Here is a 16,336-nt window from a genome sequence, read left to right on the forward strand (position 1 = left end):
CACAGTTTAAGTGGTTTAAGTTGATTTGTTTATATTTTTCATATCTCACTGTGATGCAGATTAAGAACAGGGCTTGTGCTGCAGGTGTGTTGTTCCACTGTGCAGTGTTAACGTGTCATTCATCCTTTGAGCCGGTAGAATAGTTAAGAGCGACATTTCTATTTATTGTATTTACAGCATACGACACCTGTATGACATGACAGGTTGACTCCAAGTGGTAGTGACGTTAATCCATTTACCTGAGGGTACTGTGGGATCTCCCAAAATGTTCTGGGTGGGAAACACACAAGCTCATCCTGAGCAGGTCAGAAGTCAAACAAACGTTCAAAGAGGACATTGGTCTCACTTTTGTCCAGTGGACCAAGTCACCAACAACTGACCACATCAATGTCAGTGAGATGACAGGGCATGGCAAATTTGTGTCTCAACTAGTTTCTGCTGCCTCTCAGTGGCCAAAAATATCATAGTGCAAACACGAGAATCCCCTCCTTCCACCGTGCAAACTGTGACCACACACATATGGACAGACAGATTTTGACTCACAGTCACACCTGCAAACGTTTTCCATTTCTGCCCTAAACCGGCATTTCAACAGACTTGAATCCAAACGTGAAGCTTGTGCTCAACTGAGATTCACTGGGATCAAAGGTTTGAGGGTGAAAAACCTTTTAGAGTTGAAAAATAAAGTTAACGTCAAAGTCAAAAAGTCAACCCGCTGACTGACAAGGTGGACAACAAATAATCAGTCGTTAACTAATTTGATTTGTTTAACCATTTCAGTCTCTTTTTTTAATGGTTCCAGTTGAGCAGCAGAGTTTCTCAAATCTCTGCTTCTTTAGATTTTTGGCTTTTTTTTTTTTGTACTGTGTCGCTTTGTGCTCCTGGAAGCCTTCACTATTTTCAGATGTTTTCTAGATAAAACAATTAATTGATTATTTCCTCCACAGTATCACCAATAATGAGAATAATCCTTTCCTTGCAGCCCTAAAGCCATGTACTGTAAGCAAAAATAGTGAATTAGTTCTGAGATTACCGCTGTGGCCCTGGTTTGGAGAAAGTATCAGTGTGTGTGTGTGTGGGTGTGCAGTACATGTGTGTGAGTGTGTGTGTTTGGGTAGAGAGGTGTGGGAAGGATGGGTCCTTAGAAGTTTTTCAAGTGATCAAAGAGTGTTTACGGTGGTAGATAAAAATTGCGTGGTGGTGCACGGGTCTTCTGCAGCCGTGTTTGTCGCTCGTCATGTGCCTTTAATGAACAGCTCATTAGACAGCATCTATCTGACGATAGGGAGCAAATGATCCAGGGATGAGAAGAATAATTTGTTGCATCTATTTCATTGACGGTAAGAAGGAAAGGAGCATTCAGAGATACGCCTTTAGTTTCGGCTGCATGATTGGAGTAAATATCACCCTCTTCATTACAGCAGCCTCATACATATAATCCTCTGCGGGGAAATGCTCCTAACCTAAATAAGACACTTAACAGCCAATGTAGTTGTAGAAGTAATATATTCTATAAGGATGTCCTATTTTTGTGTTTGTACACACCAGGGTTATTTTCACATTTGAAAGCATAATAAATGGTTACATAGCAGAAAGTGCTGGGTAATAACATGATAATCTTTCTCTCTCCTCCGCAGATCTGCGACAAGGAATGGCACTATTATGTGATCAACGTTGAATTTCCCGCAGTGACACTATTTGTGGATGGTGTGACCTATGAACCCTACCTGGTAACGGACGACTGGCCGATCCACTCTGCAAAGATCGATACACAGCTGACAGTGGGTGCCTGCTGGCAAGGTCAGTGCATCTGTGTTTATGTGTAAGAACATATAGCAATTTCAGTGTAATGCAGAAATTAGTTTAGGGCGTTAAATCAAACGGGGTAGGATGTGAATGCTGTTAGCATGGTGATGGTTGGGATTGTTTACAGCTGTAATATCATCTGATAGTTGTTTTTTATTCTGATAGTTGTTTTACATGCTGCAGCTTTCTCAGCCCCACTTCATTATTCATTTTCTGCACATACATTTAGGAAGTCGGTTCCCTATCGGCTTTTTGACTTCGGTGCAGGGGAATCATTGTCTTTATAACTTCCTTTAAAAGCACTTTAGTTAGCTCTGTTATCTAAAAGCTTCATGAGTCATACTGACAGTTACAGCTGCCGCAGTGTTGTAAAAGCTTGTTGGAAAAAACAACCAAGAGAGATGTATAAACACAAAATAAGGAGCTATAAAGATGAGCTGATCTGTTGGTTGCTAAGACGTTTCACTTTTCTTCCTTTCATTTGTCACCTGTTTGTGTATGTGTTGTTTCTGTCTTTGGAGCAGTTTTGTTTAAATATGAAAAAAGTTTTTAAATATGTCAAGTATAGTACAATTGCGCCAAGAAAACAGCGCTGCAAAGCTTTTAAAGCAAATCCCACTCAAGTATTTTGATCAGAAACAATAACTACTTATACACAACTGAGAGCATGAAAAGCAATTGGTGTACTGGCTGAAATGTGAGGTATTTTTTCCTAAGTAGGACAATAGGCTCTATGCACAGCTCCACTACTTCCTGAATTTAAGGCAGCTCCTTTATTTCCTGTCTTACATTATTGGACAAACTGATTAATCCAGGTGTGTTTGACCATTGTGACTACTCAGACACACCTGGATTAATCAGTTTGTCCAATAATGTAAGACAGGAAATATAGGAGCTGCCTTAAGTTCAGGAAGTAGTGGAGCTGTGCATAGAGCCCATTACAATTACAACAATTAGGGAATATGCACAATCTGCAGGTGTAGTGCTCAAAAACCTACTTTTCTTTCCTTTTTTAACAGAACAGTCAGAAAAAATAAAGACGTGTGGTGAACACACAAATGCACCAATGAACACCTTTTTTTTCCCGCTCACAATTGAAGCCCAAAAAAGAGAGAGGGAGAAGCAGTAGACTCACTGTTCAGATAAATTAAGAGATTAAGATTTAAACCCCAGGGCTGCTGGTATTTCCTCTTTGAAATGGAGAAGCACGAGCTGAGTGGATATCAAACAGGAAATTCTGCGTGTCAGCTCTAGAGGCAGGCAACGAGAGTGAGTGGTGATCGCATTGGAATGACTGAGAGCTACCCTGCTGCCATGTTTATGAGATAAATAATTACACAAAAGTGATTTACAGGAGAGCAGAATGAGACGCTAGTGATCCGTTCTGCTGCCTTCCTAAAAAACACTCATAACACTCACCAGCATCACCCAAAGCTTCAATCCTGATGGTATTTTGGTTGCTGTTCAAATTTCTTTTCATCCTCAGCCTGATTGCATTTTTTTTTTCTTTTTTGTCGTCATCATTTTCTTCCTTGCTTCATACAGCTCTCTTCTCTTTCTGCCTCTTTCCATGAATCTCTGATTGTGAGAGAAAGCCCTGAAGGAAGGATTAGCTAGAGTGAATGGAGGACAACTTTGCCAGCTATTACATCCCAATGAAGCTCCTTTAAGCTTCACTAAGCCGCAACTGATAACTTTGCAGGCCATTAGCGAGCAAGATTGCCTTTCAGAGTCTCTCATTTCTCCATCCCCTTTTCCCCACAATCAACAACATAATGATGAGACATGTGGAACGAAAGGCATTCACACTGTACTTTCACGCCCTGAAAGAAAAACCCAGGCATGTGTTCTCGCCATACACTTTTAGCAAGAAAACAGTTTGGTTGTTTGTTGTTGTGCTTTTTAAGTAGTTTTCTGCAACAGTGGGGTGGTGTTGTGTTCGAATAAGAAATGTTGTGTTTGCCATCTCATGTCATTGGCAGGAGAAAGGTGGGCGTGAACTTTCAAAGCAACCCCACTGTGTACAAATACTTAATCAAAGGAGACGACACACGGGAAAGACATCAAAAACACCATGGGGTGATTTTTTTTGTAGGAAATGAATGCTTCAATCAAAACATGCCATCAGAAAATTTGAAGGCATTTGCTGCCATTTTAGAGAGAGAGTGCGTGTTACTTTCCAGCATGCTTTTAAGCAAACAGTGAAGACTTTATAATATTTTCTGAATATTTTGATATTTTTTGTTTGAACTGAAGGAAACCACCCCTACTCTTAGTGGCAGGAAAAACACAGATGTAACTCAGAGTGTGAATTAAGGCTCTGTTCTATTAAAGTGCCCCAGTAACACCAATGAACCAGCCATGTGCAATACAAGAGCTGAGGAACTGGGACAGGGACAGGGACACCCAATGAAATGCAGCCGTTATTATTGTCACAATCTGTCATGAATAAGTTTAAACATGTACCAATTGTGGGAAAACACGAACCATTTTCTTAAAAATTCAGACCTCAGAAAAAAATGGGCATGAATTTTCAGCAAAGAAAAAACTGATCTGGACCTCACAGATGATGATCTAATGTGTGTGTATGTATTCATGAGTAAGAAAATATTTAGGTACCTTGAAAATGGAAGGAAACCACATTGAAAAGGAAAAGAGATGATGTTGTCACTGATTGCGTCGCCTTTAATTTGACAGAAACAAAATATTTTTCATGCTCATTTTGTCTGCGTCACCCAAGGAAGGAAAATGTGAAGCATTATGTTGTGTGAATGTCTCAATGCCAATTTGTTCAACACATTCATACCTGTCATGATTTGCTTTTACAAATTGCTGGTTTTCATAAGGTGGTAGTTGTTAAACTTCCTAATGTGATTACAAAATGCAACATTTATTTTTTTCTGGTAGAGTCATTTAAATACAAGTTTGCATTTAGTCTCTGAACGCTCAATCACAGGGACCTTGTCTTGATGAAAACCTTTCAACAATGCATTTGTCAGAGAAATGAGGGAGAGTAAATGTCAGAATCATGACAAGTGGTTCTACATTTGTGGAGAGAAATGGAGATGATGGACACAGAGCGCAGAGTGCCCCTACTCTCATCTTGCAAACACAGTGCTCGTGTCTCCTGCTGATGCACGGCTAAAAACACTGCAACAACAGAAATTGGTTTATAATGAGGTCAACCGTCTTAGTTTGTAGTTTGTGATTGTGCCATGTAGGAGTACACAGTCTTTTACAAAACAGAAATACCAGAACATGCAAACTACTGTATATTAACAGTATAAAAAAGCCACATTATAGGAAATGTCCTTGTAAAAAAAATTAGACACAACATTGCTTCGCATGGTTACTACTAGAGGCAGCCACATGTAAATAATGTAGAGCTACTGTATATTTAAATGCTATGATAAAATCCACCCTCTGCATTTTAACACTTGGTTACTGAAAAAGTGACCGACTCAACAGTGTGTGACCTTTTTTTTTTTCTTTTTTTACAGTCTGATAATATCCTCTGCTCTGGCTGTGATCTAGCCATCAAATAGCCTACTCTCCATTAAGTAAAAGCCTTGACTCTTTGAACTTTTGTAGCATATAAAAAGTTTCTTGCTGGCACACAACTTGTTGGGTCTGACCTTGCAGAAGTTTTGCACCTACACATCTCATAATGTTGATTTCACGTCACTTCTCTGTTAAAGTATGTGGCACATGGACTTCATCATTACATTGTCTCATTCTCACTCACCACCACCATCATCTTCATCATCGTCAACCTCGGTCTTCCCTGTATCTCACAGCCCAGGTAGACAAACACGATGACAAGGTGGATTGATGCTCTGACAAAACGGAGACAACAGAGATCTCTCTGTGTCTCTGTATAACACAGTTTAGGTCTCCCGCTGCACAGCCTTGTGAACACAGTTGGTGAGAGTCTCTGTGACAGGAACATGTATGATTCACGTTGACTGAGCTGAGAGAGAGTAGATGCCTCCAGCCTTATGCAGGCTGACTGGTAGCTGCTGTTCACAATAACATCTGCCGTCGCTGTTTACTATTCCCCGAACCTCACTGTACAGAATTGCTTGTGCACCAGGAGGACCCTGGGGTTTGCGTCAAGTGAGTGGGTGAACTCAAGCAGCAACATCACTGTGTCAGCCAGAGATTCTCAGGCCATTATATTCAGTACAGTAGAGTTGAATCAAAGCTTCAATAGAGAGTATTCTTAATACTCCACAAAGAGGTGCACGGTCAAGTAAATCATTTAAAGAATATTACAAAACATTTTCTGTTTTTGCATGAAAGAAACATTTTTTAATGTAAAAAGGAGGTATATGTCTGTCCACAGTATTATTTTACAACTCTCATTAGAATCGTTACCTCAATAATTAAGCTAAGAGAGAAATCACCATTAAAGCAGAAGTAAGCGATCCGGTCGTTTTCGCTAATGCTGCGTTCGAGGCAGGCTTTTGAAATCGTAAATTACAGCTTCAAGTCACAACTTACGACTTTGTAGCGTTCCAGGCAACCCACTCGTGTTTTTCCGACCTGTTTTACCGGTGAAAGTCACTATAACGGCCACTCGTAACTTCCGCCCCGTGAACTCGTACCAGATCGAACTGATACAACTTCACAGGACGGAAAAACACGAGTCTACGAGTTTCCTTGAACGCACCATAACAGTCCTCATCCCTACGTCGCCACATTCACGGCGTCCCTTGGCTGCACACACAGCCCTGCATGCCGTTCTCTCTCCTCATTGGATAAAAACTGTAGGATACGATAAATGTTTTCTCCTCGGCTCAGAGCAGAGCAGAGTGACTGACAGACCCGTGTTTCGGTCCAAACACTCTATGTAAGTGATTGCTGTCGGAAGATATAACTATTTAAGACTTATATTAACACATATCACTTACTTCTGCTTTAAGTGAAAATATAATCTATCTTCTTTTTACACTCTATGGAACCAGTACATGTGTAATTATTTCAAAAACCAGATTGTTTGCCATTGTACTACTGTGACATATTTGCATTTGAATACACTACATAATAAAAAATATACACATTATCCTCAGGTGGTATTTGCACTGCTACTGTATAAAAACACTTGACCTGAGTGTCACCTGCCGTGGAATCTGTCAGAGTGAAGAGGCCACAGCTGACTCACGATGGAAATATTCACATTGGAAGTAATTTGCGTTAAGTGGATCGGAGCTTTATGATTTTGTGGAAACCAGAAGTAGTGAAATTACACCGCAAGGCCAAGCTGACCCGCCGTCCGGCAGCAGAATCTGGTGCTTTGTGTGGAAAAGAGTCGACTCATAAGAAGATGTCAGGGCTTGAGTGAATTTGTGATGGAGCTGACACCGCAGACTGCAGTGCCGCGGATCCTCACACACATTAAGAGACTGTGCCAATGTGCTGGCCTGTGCTAGAGCTTCCATTTATATTGTATGAAAGGATGTATTTTCCACTTGCTGTGGCAGCTGCGGAGTATTTCAGGTCAAGTAGCATAACACCTGTCAAACTCATACATCAAATTCAAACCCTGACAACAAGAGTCAAAATAGCTGCTGTTGTGCGTGACATTAGAAATGTATCATATGATATTGCTGTTGTATTGCACCTATTCTATTGCTATTGCTTTTGCTGTGGGGGTTACAGCAGACCCACAGCTAGATCCACAGATGTGACTAAGAGCCTGTGAAGCATAGTGATTTTTTTCTGTTTTTAGTTAAAAGTCACAAGTATTTCATCGTTCACCACCATCAACTTATTCAGAAGGTACTTTTCATTTATCTGTGCTATAGTTGTTTACATTCACATCCTAAAATATTTCCAAAGAGAGGTTGCCATGTATAGTACATTAGACAACTATGAAAACACATGTGCATTATCTGGGCAATTAAATAGCATTCATTGCATGTCAGACATCATGTCACTTACAGCTTCACACACTAAGATGTGAACATGGTGGAGAAAAAAAAGAACCTCTAAATTCTTCATGGTTCGCTTCCCACTGGTTAATGTAAGCTTTTCCTGAAGTGAATTCACAGATGTTACATTCAGCAAATTGTATGTGCTTTTCCCATGGAAACATCTATAATACATCTTGTTGCCTTTTTATGCAGTCTGTTTCTGTCTTTTTTCACCTAATTCTTCTCTTCTCTTCTCTTCTCTTCTCTTCTCTTCTCTTCTCTTCTCTTCTCTTCTCTTCTCTTCTCTTCTCTTCTCTTCTCTTCTCATCTCATTAGGTGGTGAGGTAGCGACCCCAAGGTTCACCCAGTATTTCCATGGCAGCCTGTCAGGTCTGACAATCCGACCAGGCCGCATTGAAACCCAGAAGGTTATCTCCTGTTTGCAGGCCTGTAAAGAGGGTCTTGATATAAACTCCCTTGAAAGCCTAGCTAAGGACATCAAGGTACGTGGGAAAAAATGGAGACTGTGTTACCTGGTCACGCACAACAGATTCCACACTTTCAGCAGCTGGTATTGCAACTGCTATCCACCATATTGGTACTGTAGAAGAAGTGAAACAGCATGTTCTCACAGTTTTACAGGCTGATGATTTAGACCAGAAAGAAACAGACATGTGGAAATATTTTCCACCAAGCCAAGACACACATAATGTTACTTATGAACATAAACACTAATAGTTTGAATCTTGAATCTCTTTGTTTCTTTGAGGACAAATAGATTTTGTGTGTTTGTCCAGTTCCATTTTAACCCTGCCCAGTCTGTGCTGGTGGTGGAGGGCGAGGATGTGGACAGCATCAACACAGCCATGACCAAGGTGTCCTACATCAACTCTCGCCAGTTCCCCACACCGGGTCTCCGACGACTGCACATCACCACCACAGTGCAGTGAGTAAAGTGATACAAAGTCCAGCATTTAGATACAACTATGAATATAGCACAATATAATATGATTATGTTTGGATCAGCTGTATCATATTGTTTGTACTTGTGTGCCTTGATTTGCATATATAGAGGGGTTAAGTATATGAGTGTGTGGCGTGCATCAACAAACATTAGACAATTCAGTCTGTCTGCTTTCAGTGATGAGTTGGGATGCACATGGACCTGTTAGATTTTCAGAGGGTTTGTACTGTGTATTTAACATGTCATAGAAGTTTTAGCTGTTTGATTTCTTCCTCTTTAGTGTTAATGACAGATGCAGCCAACTGTGAACTACTGAAGACTCACATCTTTGTATAGGACTAAGGGAACACCTGTAGCAAGTATTTAAGTCGGAGGCAGCTATCTGTCTGTTGAATAAAGTGTAAGGCCTCTAAACCATCCCTACAACACCAACATGAATTGTTTCATACATTATACATGAAACAAGCCTACACCTTGTAAGTCTAATGGACAGCCACATGAAGTATAGAAACAACCAGAGGTGGGTGGTTGAAGCACTAAAGTAAAGACTGTCAGATGCCTTGTGCCAGTCTTTGACTTTAAACCACAGACCTCCCTGTGAGATGGCAGAGGATGGATCATTAGGGTAAAAACGATTAAAACACTGAACAGACCAACTGACCATTAAAGACATTAAACCCTCTGGTGACTGGGGAGAGCACATCGCTAGTTTTCTTTCTTTTGTTTTCTGTTTTCTCCTCTGTGTGCACGTCTGTTCTTTCATCTCTGGATTTAATTTGATTTGCTTTGACTTGATTGAATTAACTTTGTCCACTTTGCCCAATAGCCCCAGGTCCCACAGACGGTCATGTCAGTGGGTCTGTTTGTCCAAAGCAATATATCTAAACAACTGCCTAAATTCTCATGAAATCTATGCTTTGCTCCACAAAAACATTGTTTGAAAATAATCATTTCCAGAAAATTTGCCGCGCTTATTCGAAGAATTAATCCTGATCTGCTGACATTTTCTCTAATGCGACCATCAAGGCAAAAATTTCCATTTTCACACAGAAAATATGAAAATCTAATGGAAATGCAATAATAAACTAAACTGACCTGATAAAATGCTCTTGCTGGTATAATTGGATTAGCTATTTTCCTCTTGATAATGATATAAGCAGACATGTTCACTGTGTATAATAAAACACCTAACACCCACAGTAAATTTAACATTAGAGCTAATTAAATACGAAGTTCAGTCACTCAGACATTATATTTAAAGCATGTTTTATCCTTTCATGCAATGGTGTCTTTTATTGATTTCTTAACTGCTGACTGATTTATGACTGGACAAGTACTAACTAAACATCTTTAGTTTCCTAAATGCCAGAGTAAATAGCTAGTTAAAAAAAAAAAGTAGTTTGATTTTCTAATTACACCTACAGCCCAGTCTAGCTCTGAATTCCCTTCTCAAAGCACTAATCTGCAACACATTTATTGTGTTTAAGTGCTCGATTACTGTGTTTGACTGAGTGTGCATGTGTTTTGCACCTCTGTGCTTCTCATTGCACTTAAAGTATTTGTTTTTCCTCGTTCAAGTTTGTGTGTGTGTTTAATTGTGTGCCTCTTGTGTGTCTGCTCCCATCTCCACACGTATGCAGTTGCCAACCCTGTTCATTTTGTTGAGCAGCAAACACAGGCAGGTCAAATCAGCTTAGATGTGCTGGTCGATAAAGAGAAACAGGCTCAGGGAGCAGCAGCGGAGGCTGTCTAACTGTGAACAACACTTCACAGCTCCCCTCCAGATAAAGATGGATAGATCTTCCTCAGCTGATGTGTTGAATCTTCAGCCAATGACTGAAAGAAATTTTAATTTGTAGTCCAGTCACAAATTGTTGCCTTTTTTTCATCTTAGTTATGTGACGTTGAGCTGTGTGTAATATTAAAATTAATCTAAATTTACCTAAATCCATTAAATAAACTGACTGGTATTTATTGACGAGGGCCTAAAAAGAAAAGCCAGGACTGTCAGTTATCAGTGGCCAGACATAATCCCTTGGTGTTAAAATTCAAACCACTCTACCAGAGTTTTTTAATCAATCCAAAGATCTTCAAAGTCATGAACATAGTTGTAACTTTGAATATTGTCAATCAAATCTGATCACAGTAAACCTGAAGCAGTTTACAGTAGCTGCATTTGGTCTCCAAACAAGACTCTGACCTAAGGAAGGTTTTTCCTTACCCTGCTGCTGCACTTTTAGTCATGAATATTAACTCCTATAGAGAAAAAGACTTTGAGGCTATAACACTTGATGCATGTCCACGATGCTTCCTGATCTTCCAATATTTGGAATAGTGGAATTTCTTCATCTCAAGTCTTCAATATATGTATTTCTCTTGAAGAAAACCTGTCAGTCTTAGATTTTATGATCATTACTTGTGACCAGAAATATCTGAAAAGCTAGCACAACACATCTGCAGTTAGATTACATTTTAAAGAAGCAGTGAAGCAGTAACGCTGGTGCTCTTCCTCCCTCTAACCTTCTCCTCTCTTCTCCTTCTGTGTCTGTGTTTCAGGTGTTTTGGGGAGGACACGTGTCTCTCCATCCCGGACATCAAGGCAGTCGTTATGGTGCTGCCGCCCAGTGAACCAAGAATCACAATTACAGGATCTAATCGACTTGTCAGGCCTGCCGGTGACCTGCAGGGGCCGCTGGGTGTGGCGCCCTTCAAAGAGCTTCACATCACCAGCACAGTAATGAAGGGAGACAGCTTCAGTGGATGTGAGTGGAGAGACTGCGCTGGTTGGTTAAGATGCCGTTGTGTCACACTTTGTAGTAGTGTGTCAATTAATGTTACAGTAAAAGTGTTACACCTTCACGTACTCCATAAATACTTTATTTTAATCATTCGTTTCCATGGATACAGTCCGTAGGCCAGGTGTGATGGAGGTGATGCATAACCTGGACTACTGTGACATCCTGGTAATTGGAGAGGAGCTGAACACAGAGAGAGAGAGTCTTGAGATTCACCACAGTGCTTTGTTGGGAAAACATCTGGATGCCACCAACTCCACCTCTGGAATTTCAATATATGGTAGGCAGAGCTGACACACTGAGAGGGCTGACGAGGCATGTCCACCTTAAAAATGCAGTTTCATTTCTTACAGCAACGTGCACCTTGTGTGACATTTTCTCTTTGTGTTCCAAGGTGTGGACTCCATGGCTCACTACGAGCAGGCGCTGAGGCAGGTGCGCTACAGGAACTCGCGAGCTGCCGCCCTCGGTGAGAGAAGGTTCAGACTCACCTGCTCTGAACTGAATGGACGTTACACCAGCAACGAGTTCAATCTGGAGGTCAGTAAGACATCTTTCATCCCTCATATTTAATCTTTTTTCCCTTTATCTCCTTGTCATGCACTGTTTAATCCGCTACCTTTAATCTGTCATCTTTTTCCCCCCCTCGCTTCTCTTCTTCATTAGCTTTTATTTCTTACTAGTTATCGATAAAGATTGATCATTCTAATTCTCCCCTACTGTAGGTCATTGTTCATATCACATTGTCTTTATATTTTTTGAATCTCACTTTATCGGAGCGGTGCGTGGCGCAGTGGTTAGAGCGGCCGCCCCATGTAGAGGCTACAGTCCTCAACGCAGGTGTCCCCGGTTCGAATCCCGCGTCGGGCAGACCTTTCCTGCATGTCATTCCCCCTCTCTCTGCCTCCCCCTTTCCTGTCTATCTCACTGTGCTATCAAATAAAGGCAAAAAAGCCAAAAAATATACTTAAAAAAAAAAAAGAATCTCACTTTATCATTTTTGTGGTTGCACAAATTACCATCCACTCCTCTGAGGATAATGAGTTGTTGTCACACCCCTGCAGGTCAGTGTTCTTCACCATTCAGCGCCTGTGGAGCATGTCAATCACATGGCAGTCCAACCCCAGTACATGAGACCCGTCCATCACCCACTCATGATACACACTTTCAACTCACACATGTCAGGTAAGCTGCAAACGTACCTTTGTTTCCAAATCACAGTATTTTTGTTAATTGAACCATGATTTGAAAATAAAAAACAAATCAACAGTCCACATACTGTATGTAAATGTGTTTCTTTCCACCAGTTTCAGCTCAGCTGCTATTCTGACTGTACAATCTCACATCTATCTCCACAGTGAAGTGTGAGATTATAACAGACATTTAGATTTATTTGCCTTTATTTTCTGTTCAAAAAATAAGATGTTCAGACAAGATGATTTAACTGCAGATTTGCTTGCAATCTAATCAGAGATTGCTCATGACTTTTCCTCTAATGGGCTGGCTGTTTCCTCCACAGATCCCAGCAATGAAATTTGAGTGTAAAATCTTATCAGTACTGAGAGAAAGACCCAAAATAACCAACGGCAATAACGGCTTGCGGCTGTGGGAAATATTACTTAAGAAAACCTTTAAGGAAATGATTATACAATTGAAGATAACACACAGGAAACTGTGTTGCTTCTTCTGCTCCAGGCACAGCACCTCCAGCAGCCACAGTGGTGATCGTGGTTTGCATCGCCGCCCTAGTTGTGATTGTGGTGATCGGCGTGTACAGGATCCACGCCACACATCAGGAGGGGTCCAGAGAGGACGAGGACGAGGTTAAAGACCCTGAGGAGGACTGGGACACCTCTGCTCTCACCATTACTGTCAACCCCATGGAGGTAATTTATAACATGCTTTCAATTCTAAGTGTTTTTTCTCCTTTGTGTTTCTCTAATGCACTTGAATTTGATGGAAAAAAAAGGATTTTGGACTTAAACTACAGTACCTAATCACACTTTGTTCTGTAGAACATAAAAGGGGCTCAGGCGATGGATGAAGAAGTAAAAGGAGAGAAGCGAGAGGAGGAAGAAGAGGAAGAGGATGAAGAACAGGTGGGAGGAATGACAAGTGCTGAGTCGGACAACAGTGATGAAGATGAGGAAGAAGAAGCAGAGCGAGAGGTGAAAAAGAGGAAGCAGAAGGAAAAAAATGATTGGGACAGTTCCTCCAAAGCATACTGACCACACACGTATAACCACATACACACAACACTGCAAGGTTGTCTCTATCACTCCCCCCCCCTCTCTTTCTCTGTCAACCACACACACGCACATCGTGCAGACATTCCTTCATGCAGGCACACACACACACACACACACACACACACACACATACAAGAAAAAAATCTCTGATTAAATTATTTGCAATGCAGGACAACAACACTTTAAATCAGCTCATGTTGTCATTTTTAATGAAACATCTCCCTCTGCAGGACAAAGTGTGAACTACAGAATCAGCTACAGTCCCACAGTGCTGGAACAGTGTCGGTAGCCACATTATTATTCACATCAGAGTCAGTGAAGCAGAGCAAAATATATCAAACAAACACAGTCTTCTCATTATGTGTGCAGAGTTTTGCAGATAATATTGAATCTCAAAAATGAAATCTTTGAATATGGCGGCACAAATAGAAACCAGAGGATGATGATGTGAGCTTTTATTATTTGATATGTGCAATGATACGTGTCCTCAGATTACTTTTTTATTGTTTACTTTTCAAACAGATTATCTGAAAGATAAAGAGTTATTAACAAACTTAAAAGCGAGATGTATCCATATACATATCCATTAATAAATGTATCCATAAACCTTTTTAATATAGTTCCTTCGACCTATATAGTAGGTATAACATAGCTGTGTTGTCACCGAGTGGTTGTCCTCTGTTCTCATCCTGAACTCAAATCAGACACTTATCTGTCTTTTCAATCTGTGTGATCAGTGGTAAGTGTCTCTAAACACATCACAGTGCTGTGGTTCTGTGGCCTGGACACTAAAGAGAAACCTGTTCTATCTCTGTTGCTCTCTCACATAAACACAACATCTGTCCTAATTTATGTAAAATACAAAGCAGAGTTATGAACTGTTATCTTTCACTTTTGATTTCCTAGGAGTAATTTAAACTAAATCATCACTTATCTTTCATCTTAAGGCAGATTGTGGTTGAACTATTCCTAGAAACAAAAGAGCCGTCTCTGTGTCCTCTATCATACAGTATCTTTCCATACTGCGGCCTAATATAACCTTTGCTGTTTAGGGGTAGTTCACTTATCTTTCTTTTTCCAGCATAAGAAATGATCCAGAGATGTTAATATGTGCTACTGAAATCCCACCTTTCCTTTGTTTTTAATTCCATATCAAAGGGAGCCCTCTATGCAATTACGGGCCCAGTAAACAGTCCCGTACTCACAGACTCGGATGCTCCAGTGATTTAGTGTTGTAGAGGCTCAGATATCCTGACATGATTTTTAGTGCCTAGTATGGTTCAATCTAAAAAAAAATGCCTGATCCTACACTACCCATAGTGTAACTCAAGTGCATCTCTTCTTAGAACCTGCTGAACATTAAAAATCATCCGTGGCACAAACCTGTAGTTCTTCACTAGCTTAAATAGGACTGAGTGTAACATAGCAGCAGCATAAGATCTCTGTGCAGTGCATGTCAGTACAGTAGCAGAGCAGAGATGAGAGCTGTGGTTTCTTAATGTGACCTCAGCGTCTCTCTTATTGCATCTGTCTGACTTGGGACAGTTTCCTGGGCAAACCACAAGCACTGACCGTGTCCTCACTGCTGTTTATTTCCAACACGTTACTGTGGTCTCTAAAAACTCTTCCTCCTCCCATCTCTCTCCACCGCTCTCTTAGAAAACCAAACATCATGAGCCATGTTTACATCCCTTTGTCACTTTGTGCTGCTGATTTGCACTTGTCACAGATTGTTACCATAGAAACATGGCTCTTAGTGGTAGTTACTGTAACACTTTGGGTTTTAAATAAGTCTAAATAACTCTATTTTTGTCAATTGCCAAAGGTTCAAATGGCTCCTACAACTACATTGCATCAAAGTAATTTGATTTACTTTACAATGCCCACACCTCCAGATTTTAACATAGGCTTAAAGTTAAAAAAAATAAATAAATAAATAAAAAGTCTTACAGTATGTAGGCTATGTTGCAGCAACAATAACCCTTATTACATCATCTGGGTTATATCATTTGACCTGACAAACATCCTCCAGAGCCACAGATATTACACCACTGTTTTTCACTGACTGAGTCATACAGAGCTTCATGTGTAAAAACCCCACAGGGAAACTTTGCTAAACTTTGTTGGAGAAAATAACCACTGCAGAGTTAAATGTTTATTGGCTTCTTTTATAGATCTAAAAGAAACGGCACATCCCTTTGACATTTGTGTCTCCGAGAAATCACCTCTAACCTGATCCAGACAGCACCGGTAACTCTTAGTCCCTCTGAGCTCTCTAACTGATTCGTCTCCTGTTCACCTTTCCCTCCCTCTGTTGGCCTTGAAGCACCTGTGATTGTGATGTCATCATTGTGAAACAACTGCCTTGTTTCCCTCGCCCCTGTCTGTCATATTGTGCTTCTGAAAGATTAAAGAGAAGGAAAAAAAAGATTCTTTTACATATAAAAAACAAACCCTGTAAAAATGTTCAAGACAGTTATTTTATACTGTATATCTGTTTCTTTTTCTTTTTCTTTTTGTAAACCAAATGGTTGGGATCTCTCTCTCTTTAGTGGTCATCCCACTGCTTTCTGTATATTGACCAATAAAGACTTGTTTTAGACTCTA

At 40.4% G+C, this 16,336-nt stretch overlaps 1 protein-coding gene across 1 annotated transcript in view; it reads left to right on the plus strand.

Annotated features, from left to right (window-relative positions):
• clstn2a (calsyntenin 2a) overlaps positions 1-16,336 on the plus strand; it is a 179,857-nt gene extending 163,521 nt beyond the window's left edge. Inside the window, exons 10-18 of the mRNA XM_085805895.1 lie at positions 1,638-1,800; positions 8,058-8,224; positions 8,519-8,667; positions 11,242-11,447; positions 11,593-11,760; positions 11,875-12,020; positions 12,545-12,665; positions 13,176-13,366; positions 13,496-16,336. Coding sequence (XP_085662021.1) covers positions 1,638-1,800; positions 8,058-8,224; positions 8,519-8,667; positions 11,242-11,447; positions 11,593-11,760; positions 11,875-12,020; positions 12,545-12,665; positions 13,176-13,366; positions 13,496-13,708 — 1,524 coding nt within the window. The 3' untranslated portion in view covers positions 13,709-16,336. The remainder of the gene's footprint in view (positions 1-1,637; positions 1,801-8,057; positions 8,225-8,518; positions 8,668-11,241; positions 11,448-11,592; positions 11,761-11,874; positions 12,021-12,544; positions 12,666-13,175; positions 13,367-13,495) is intronic.

This window comes from Trachurus japonicus, chromosome 17 (genome assembly GCF_045865225.1).
Source record: "Trachurus japonicus isolate A0001 chromosome 17, Traja_1.0".
NCBI classification, from domain to species: Eukaryota; Metazoa; Chordata; class Actinopteri; order Carangiformes; family Carangidae; genus Trachurus; species Trachurus japonicus.